This window comes from Silene latifolia, chromosome Y, assembly GCF_048544455.1.
Source record: "Silene latifolia isolate original U9 population chromosome Y, ASM4854445v1, whole genome shotgun sequence".
NCBI lineage: Eukaryota > Viridiplantae > Streptophyta > Magnoliopsida > Caryophyllales > Caryophyllaceae > Silene > Silene latifolia.
Window position 1 is genome coordinate 346040647 of NC_133538.1, and position 9214 is coordinate 346049860.

The 9214-nt window shown below is 41.7% G+C and overlaps 2 protein-coding genes across 2 annotated transcripts; both read left to right on the forward strand.

Moving 5' to 3' along the window:
- The first annotated feature begins 1675 nt into the window (after window positions 1-1675).
- Window positions 1676-3172, forward strand: LOC141631549 (uncharacterized). Its single transcript, XM_074444208.1, has 3 exons — window positions 1676-2183; window positions 2464-2797; window positions 2986-3172. Exons 1-3 carry the CDS (start codon window positions 1676-1678, stop codon window positions 3170-3172), a joined length of 1029 nt encoding a protein of 342 aa, XP_074300309.1.
- A 3211-nt stretch (window positions 3173-6383) lies between these two features.
- On the forward strand, window positions 6384-7130 carry LOC141631551 (uncharacterized). The gene has a single exon (XM_074444209.1). It carries the CDS (start codon window positions 6384-6386, stop codon window positions 7128-7130), a length of 747 nt encoding a protein of 248 aa, XP_074300310.1.
- Window positions 7131-9214: the final 2084 nt, after the last annotated feature.

The window sequence follows — 9214 nt, forward strand, 5'->3', positions numbered from 1 at the left end:
TGTGGCCCATACTGCCAAAGTTATAGCAAGAGAGATTCAAGCTACTACTACTACCACCACGAACACGCCTATACGAAGATCCACTACTAAAACCTGATCCCGATGAGTAAGCCCACGCCTGGTTATGGTTACCTCTCTTGTAACTGGACTGACCACCACCCTCACTCTCAGCCTTTCTCTTCTCAGGACCCCTCTCCTTGTTCTCTTTGGCCATTTCGACCACTCTCTCTACTCTCCCTGCTTGGTCATAAAATTCCTTAACATCTGTAAGGTCCCCAACTGGTAGCTTCTCCATTATCTGGTAGGTCAAGCCCTTCTCAAACCTCAGTGCCAAGTTCTCCTTGTTCAGCCCCATGTCCTCTGCATACCTCGATTTCTCATTAAACTTGTGGTAATAATCAGCCACAGTCATATCCGGAGTCATCTTGAAAGCATCAAACTCCTCCCTCAGCTTACTACGAACATGTTCAGGTACAAACTCCCGGCGCATAGCTCTCTTAGACTCACTCCATGGTATGGCTGACTTCCCCTGCTTCAGATACAAATCTAAGGCACTCTCCCTTACCTTGTCCCACCGCTCTCCTGCAGCATCTCTCAAGTAGAACGCAGCTTGTTCCATTTTAAAGTCCTCTGGAAAATGGACCACATTCAAGATGTTCTCCATCTCCTTATGCCAATTGTCGAGCAAGATTGGCACACCGGTACCCATATACTCTTTTGGGTTAAAGTGGGCTATCATAGTGCTCATCTTGGCAAAGTCCACCCTGGCATCTTTGTCTTTCCCAAACTTCTTTAGGGCCTCGGTAAGCACCTCTTAATGCTAAAGCATCTTGACTATCTCATCTACACTCATCTCTTACGCCTTAGTGTACAAAGCAGATCTCTTTAGCGGCATCTTTGAGCTATAAGAGGATAGACAAACGTAAGCACATAGCCTACGGCTCAAAGCATATACGACCTGTACAGAACACACTCGATCGAGTAACTACACCCACTCGATCGAGTAGAGGTCACTCGATCGAGTTGCCCTCTTACTCAATCGAGTGCCTCAACTCCTGAACCTGACAAGAACGTACAACATAACGCACTCGAATTAGCCCCAAACGTACTCGATCGAGTAGCCCCCACTCGATCGAGTACTCCACTTACTCGATCGAGTTCCCTAAAACAGCAGCTACTGCCCAACATTGTCATATACCCACCCGACTGAGCTCAGCCCACTCGATCGAGTCCAACCTACTCGATCGAGTATCCCCCACTGGATCGAGTCATGCTGACTCTCTAGCTACCCACATGCTTTACTTAACAACCTTTCGCAACAAAATATATATATATATATATATATATATATATATATATATATGTGTATATATATGTACATACATATATAAACATACATATATATATATGTATATATATACATACATATATATATATGTATATATATATACATACATATATATATATATGTATATACATATATATACATATATATATATGTATATATATACATACATATATATACATAAAACGCAACATCCTATTCACATGTTACTATAATGCCACATTATAAATCATTCATCATGCAACATCATTATTCACAACATATTATCATATGATCTGTTAAGACCTAGTGAGACTATATAACAGAAGGAGTTGTTCTCCTAGGGTCCTGATGAAAGTTGACCTCAGGAAAGCTTATGATTCCATTGAATGGCAGTTTGTTGAAGGGATGTTGGTTGCTTTGGAGTTTCCTAGGACTATGATCAATTGGATAATGCAATGTCTCACTTCTCCTTATTATTCTCTAGCTCTTAATGGAAATCAATTTGGCTTTTTCAAAGGAAGGAGAGGGCTCAGACAAGGGGATCCTATGTCTTCTCTACTATTTACCATCTGTCTTGAGTATTTCACCAGGATTCTCAGTGTAGTTACTCAAAGACCAGATTTAAGGTTTCATCCTATGTGCAGGAAATTGGGGTTGAGTCACCTGGCCTTTGCAGATAATTTGCTCTTGTTTTGCCGAGGAGACCTTGCTTCTGTGAGAGTTCTCATGAGAGCCTTCTTGTCTTTCTCTGAGGCTTCTGGCCTTCGTATGAATCAAGACAAGTCTGAGATGTATATGCATGGTATTACACCTCTGGCTACTGAAGCAATTTTGCAGTTGTCTGGCTTTAAGATTGGTCAATTTCCCTTTAAATATCTTGGCATTCCAATCTCTTACAAGAGGCTCACTAATGTTTGAATGTAGTCTTGGTGGAAAAAATTGTGGCCAGGATAAGAAGTTGGGGGCAAAAAAATTGAGTTATCTTTGGAAGACTAGTTTTGGTAAGGGCGGTCCTTTCTCAACTTCACGATTCTTGGTCAGAATCTTTCTCATACCTAAGGGTGTTCTGAGTAGAGTTGATGCAGTGTGCAGGAATTATCTTTGGTCTGGCACTGATGTTTTTCATAAGGTTCCAGGAATTGCCTGGGATACCTGCTGCTTGCCATGTGATAAGGGTGGACTTGGTATAAAACATAGTCTTCACTGGAACTTGGCAGTGTTGGGCAAGTATACTTGGTGGATTTCTCAGAAGAAGGATACCTTGTGGGTGAAATGGGTGCATCATCTCTATATAAAACAAACTAACTGGTGGGATTACAAAGCTACCACTAACTCTAGTTGGACTTGGCGACAAGTCTGTAGAGTTAAAGATATTTTACAGTCTGGTTTCTTTCTTAATGGTTGGTTATCTAAGAATTATGCCTTGGGTGAAGTATACGACTGGCTCCTCATAGATTATGTGCAGGTCAGGTGGGTACCCTATGTATGGAATAGGATATGCTTACCAAAAGTATGCTTCATTAATTGGGTATATGTGCATCAAAAACTATTGACTAAGGATAGACTCCTACGGTTTGGGATTATTAGTGATGGGGTTTGTGATCTGTGTGGTGTCCATCAGGAGACACAGCAGCATCTTTTTTTTACTGTGTTTACAGTCAGAAATGTGTGCAGGAACTTCAGCAGTGGCTAGGCTATGCGTGTCAGAGAGAGCTTGTTAGTTGGCTTATTGACTGGAGATGCAGGTCATTGCTACAAAAGAAAGTTGTCATGGCAGCATTTGCAACATTGGTGTATCTTATTTGGTTCAATAGGAATACTGCACGAGTTGAGGGTGTGGTGTAGCATCCTCAGGCTATTTTGTGTAAGATTCAGAGTGTTTTAAAGGGGAAGCTAGAAGCTCTTGAAACATGTAAGGGTCATAGAAAAGCACTGGTTTGGTTGCAAAAGTTAGAGTTAGTCTAATCTTGTTGTCAGTGTTAGTCTAATTTCGATTGAGTTGTATTTTGAGTATTGTGCTTGGTGTAATGTTCTTAATTATTAATACAAAGTTTACATTTCACCAAAAAAAAAAGAATACATCGCCTTTTTCCATCACATCCTCCATTCATCCACAATGGTTTATCCAATAATTGTATACAACATATCATCCAACATATGCAGTAGAACATTAGTAAATACATAGCGATCCCATGACACCCCATAGTGACCGGTTCAAAGTTGTAGGGTGAGTTCGTGACTTTAGGACGTCTCCCAAGCCTTTGTATTAGCTCCTATCAACTCCTACTCGGGTTCATTTTATTTGACTCCCTAGGTTCATTAGGTTCATTAGTTAAAGGTTCCAAAATCGTCTTTCTGATACCACTTCGTAGCACCCCCATACACCAAGGTGCCTTATCATGACCACTTAATGCATGGAAGTGCTACCATCTCGGTTACCCAAGGCATTGTATATCAAATTGACCATAATAGAACATACATAAATAAATGAGTTTAAGTGATTACATAACAAAATCCCAAAACTGTAAAGTGTAATACAACTGTTCCAAAATATCAAACCAACTAAAGAGAAATATATGTTCAAAGACACAGCAGAAGACTCTAGTGTCATGTGGTGACTCCATTCCAGCTATCCCTCGCGCAATCCATCTCATACCTGCTCAATAACTGCTCACCATCCCCGAATGGATCACCACAGTTTTTAAAACAATTAACGAGGTCAGTTACTGATTACACAATACAAGATAAGCAAGATAACAACATATACGATCACCAACCTCCGTCATATCTCCACACACCTGAGTACACACTAAAGTGTGTAGCCCTACCAGAATATCCATCGCAACAGATATTCCACACCGCCAGTGGGGGACCACAGTCGTTCCCACCAAATCCCTGCTCATCAACATCCGAGCGAAAACCCAAGTTCCTTAATGTGCACATCTCTCTTGTGACGGGAATCACAAGGGGCGAATTAAGGGCATGAAGCCACTCCTGCAAGTGACTCCACTCAGCTGAGGATGCGCCTCGCGAACCATAGACAAACACATCCAACCAACTAAATAACAACAATTACCAATCACAATACCAATATGATAAAGATCAACAACATCACAATCATCACCAATCAACTATCAAGTACAATGTAATCAATAACCGAGTAGGGAAACCCTACCTGGAAAAGCAATTCACCAGGTTCGTCACAGTCAACTACTCAAAGCCGCTCTTCTAAGAAATCACCTCCTATAATCACACAATCATATGATTACTATCTGACAATCACAATACTCCTAAAACCCCCAAAATACCCAATTAGGGTTTCAACCAAAACCAATGAAATGATATAAAAACCATACTAGAATCTTTCTCACGATTCGACGATCTTAACGGTGTAAAGAACACAACGATCCGACGGCTCTAGCCCTTAGGATTTGATAACAATGAGAGAAGAAGAAGCCACTTAACTTTTCTCTTGTGAAAATAGTTTAGAAACAGTGAAAAAGTAAAAAGAAATTGAGAAAATAACTTTATATATCATTCTCACGTTGCTGTCAAAACAACCCATAAAACCGACTTACTCGATCGAGTAAGTCACTTACTCGATCGAGTGACACCTACTCGATCGAGTGACACCTAAACGATCGAGTACCCATCAGACAGTACACTGTTTTGAAACCAAAACTCACTTACTCGATAGAGCAAGCCTTACTCAATAGAGTACCCAACAGTAAAGAAAACCGTAGTATTACAACTACTGCCTACCTCGTCTACTTAGCTAGGCCATAATCCTTTGTCCTGGAGCTCTAAGAAACAAAAGACCGTTGCCCGCTCCTCCACTGAAGTTGAATACCGCTCCATCGCTAACGTTGCCGCTGAACTCACATGGCTCACCCATCTTCTTACCGAGCTTCATGTCACCCCTCCAGGTCCTCCTCAAATTTTTTTGTGACAACATCGGTGCCACACAGCTAAGCTCGAATCCTATCTTTCACTCCCCAATAAAGCATGTAGCTATTGATTTTCATTTCATTAGGGAGCGAGTCCAAGCTGGCAAACTTCATGTTGTTCCTGTTGTACAAGATGATCAGCTCGCTGACCTCCTTACTATACCTCTGCCTCGACCTCAGTTTAATATGCTCTTACGCAAGATCGGCCTCTTACGACCGCCGTCCATCTTGAGGGGGGATGATAAGCGTAATCTTGCGGTTAATATTAGTTGCTATTTCAGCTGCTATTGTTAAGGAATGTATCTTTATATTTCCGTAACTACCTTATACTCGTCTTGTATCATAAGCTAGCTTGTATGTTATATATACTCTTGTAATCATCTAATTTAACTCATCTCATTCAATAATAATACTTTCTACAAAAGTATTTAGGCTTGAAGATCCGTGTATGTGAAGCTTCCACAAATGCCAAACAGGAATTAATATAGTGTTACTAATGTTCAACAAGATTCACATGAAAGTTTCCGAACTTTCCTACAAATTCTCAAGATTTTATCCGAATTGTTCATGAAACTGATGATCTGGTACGCTTGTATAACTAAAGCTAGAGATTATATCGATGTTCTAGTTGTAACTTCTAAAGGTAAAAGTGCCGGAAAACTTAATTTCCGATGAGCTTAAGAGTTTCGATGATTTCAAATTTCGGGTGTTAAGATGGTTTAAAACTCTCTCAAATTTAAAAATTGATGGCTAAGATTAACCGGGGGAATATAAGACTTGGATGAGTTTCAATTAAGATCTTTTAAATCAATATATTTTCTAAGCTGTTTTTTTATGATTAATTCATTAAATTAACATATAGTTAAAACAAATGTCATTGTAGCTCGAATTTATCAAATATATTAGGGCCGATGATTATAGCTTTGTATACCCGGCCCATATTATGTATAAATACATTGATTGATTAATGAGAAGGAACACACATGAATTACACAGAATACAATATCAACATGGTATCAGGTTCAGGAAAACCCTATTCTCTTCTCGCTTTCTCTGCCGTCTAAACCCTTTTTTCCCTTTCATGTTCTTTCTTCTCCTCCGATCAAACCATGACAGTCGGTGGGGATGATTCGAACACTCCAAAACAGAAAATTGATCCTTTATCCCCGTTCTCTCTTCACAATCAAGAAGGACCGGGTCAGTCTATTTCTCATATCAAACTCCGAAGCGACAATTATGAAGAATGGAGTCGTTCCATGCGTCGATCTTTGAAATCAAGGCGCAAGTTCGGATTTTGTGATGGGACAATTGCTAAACCTACGAATGAATTTTTATTAGGGCAATGGGAGGTTGTCCACTGTACAGTGGTTCAATGGATTCTTAATTCCATTGACCCGTCCCTTCTCGACAGTGTCTCCGACACCGAAGATGCTCGGGTTTTATGGCTGGAATTGGCGGACCAGTACGCTGTTGTTGATGGTGCAAAAGTTTTTAATCTCAAAACACAATTACATGAGTGTCGTCAAACCAAAGGTATGTCCGTTACCACATATTACGGAAATTTGAAATCTTTGTGGGATGCAATTGCTGCGCAGGAACCACCTTTCAAGTGCGACACAGTAGGGTGCACTTGCGGAGTGACTAAAGCCGCTCTTGCTAGACAAGATACGGAGCGGCTCCATCGCTTTCTCATGGGTCTCGATAAAACTCTGTATGGCCCTATTTGGAATCATCAACTCTCGCTTGACCCTCCTCCCACCCTTAACCGTGTTTATCATGCGGTTTTGCAAGAAGAACTTCTTCTCCTTGGTTCTGCTTCTCCCGCTGAAGCAACGGAAGTTCTTCGCCTTTGTTAAAGGGCCTCTTGTCCAGGCTGCTTCCTAAGCGCGCCTGATTGGCGTGCATTACGTGATGCTGAGCGACAAGAGAAAATGAAGCTGAAGTGCCCTTTTTGTAGCGCACCGGGTCACGATGTGACTAACTGTTACATTAAAACACAAAAATTTCCGGAGTGGTGGGGAGATCGCCCTCGCACGGTGGACGAGGTGAAAGCTAGGCGAGAAAGATTTACCTCTCGTTCGTCTTCTGGCCGGGTTAATTTCCTCGGTGGTGGCTTGGGTTCGGGTTCATCATCATCTTCGGAACGTCTTAGTGGTATGTCTCCTCATTGGGTTATTGACACGGGAGCCTCACATCACGTAACCGGAGATGAGACGTGGTTAGCTGATCCCCATCCTATTCCACCATTTCCGGTTACCCTTCCAAATGGACAAAGTGTCTCGGCTATTTTAGCCGGAACGGTTCGCTTAAATGAATTTCTTGTTTTACGTGATGTTCTATATGTGCCTAGTCTCGCTTGCAATCTCTTGTCTGTTTCTCAATTGGTAGCTGCGACGGATTGTGTTATCAGTTTTACTAACACTTCTTGTCATATTTAGGACCGGTTTTTGAGGACGAGGATTGAGTCGGGAGGAGCGTGACGGATGTATCTTCTTCGCGGTGGTAAAACCAACAATCCATCGGGTTAGCGTTGATTCTTTTGATTTGTGGCATCGAAGACTTGGCCACCCATCCAATAAAGTAGTTAAATTATTGCCTTGTGTTAGCAATTTACATTCTAATTCCGAAACAATTTGTGATGTTTGCCATGAAGCAAAACATAGTCGTAGCAGTTTTGATTCGAATACTAATAAGGCTTCTACTATTTTTGAATTAATACACTGTGATTTATGGGGTCCATATCGAACTCCGTCTTCCTGTGGTGCAAAGTATTTTTTGACTATTGTGGATGATTATTCTAGAGCTGTTTGGGTCTATTTGCTTACCGATAAAACAGAAGTCACGGATATGTTCTTAACTTTTTTTGCCATGGTCAAAACCCAATTCTCAGCCGTGGTAAAACAAGTTCAATCGGATAATGGGACGGAATTTTTTGCTATGGCTAATTTTTTTCGACAACATGGGGTTTTATTTCGTACTTCCTGTGTTGGTACCCCTCAGCAGAATGGGCGGGTTGAACGGAAACATCGGCATATTTTGAATGTTGCTAGAGCTTTGATGTTTCAGGCTCACTTACCCATTTCTTTTTGGGGTGAATGCATTTTAACTGCGGCCTATTTGATTAACCGTACTCCGTCTATCTTATTGCACAATAAAACCCCTTATGAGCTCTTATTTGGTTCCGCTCCTATTTATACGCATATTCGGACTTTTGGCTGTCTGTGTTTTGCTCATAATTTGCATACCAAAGGTGATAAATTCGCTAAGCGCAGTCGTAAGTGCTTATTTCTTGGGTACCCTCATAACAAAAAGGGTTGGAAGGTTCTTGATTTAGCAACACGGGAAATTTTTGTGAGCCGCGATGTGTATTTTTATGAACATAGCTTCCCTTATTTTCCGGATAATAAGCAAATAAGCAACGACACTGAGCTGATGGGCGCTGTTCCTTCTTCCTCGCCTGATGATGACACGGACCACATGGCTCCAAATTCGGGTATGGACATTGCCACTTCTGATGGGCCTAATTCGGCCTCTGCTACTGGACCTGATTCGGCTGGGCCGCAATCAGGGACTGCTACGGGTCCTCCGACAGCTACTGAACCGACAGCTGCTCCGGGCCCCGCTGATTCCTTGGGTTCGACTGATCAGTCCGGGACTGCCATGGGGCGTGGTAAAAGGACCAAGATTCCTTCTTCTCGTCTCAAGGGTTTTGTTGTTGGTACCACCGCGGATACATCCTCTGACTCCGACTCTTCTCCCGACTCTCCTCGCTCCTCAGGTACACCTTATACTCTAGCTAATTATCTCTCATGTCACAATTTTTCTTTGCGCCACCGTGCTTTTATTTCAGCCATCACTTCGGGTGTTGAACCACCCAACTTTCGCGCTGCTCTTGCTAGTTCGGATTGGTGTAAAGCCATGCAGGCTGAAATCGCTGCTT

Coding starts and splice junctions, on each gene's coding strand:
- LOC141631549 (XM_074444208.1), top strand. CDS start 1,676: ATGAAAGTTGACCTCAGGAAAGCTTATGATTCCATTGAATGGCAGTTT. Junction 2,184..2,463: donor GTTGTCTGGCTTTAAGATTG/GTCAATTTCCCT, acceptor ATAAGGTTCCAG/GAATTGCCTGGGATACCTGC. Junction 2,798..2,985: donor ATAGATTATGTGCAGGTCAG/GTGGGTACCCTA, acceptor CTGTGTTTACAG/TCAGAAATGTGTGCAGGAAC.
- LOC141631551 (XM_074444209.1), top strand. CDS start 6,384: ATGACAGTCGGTGGGGATGATTCGAACACTCCAAAACAGAAAATTGAT.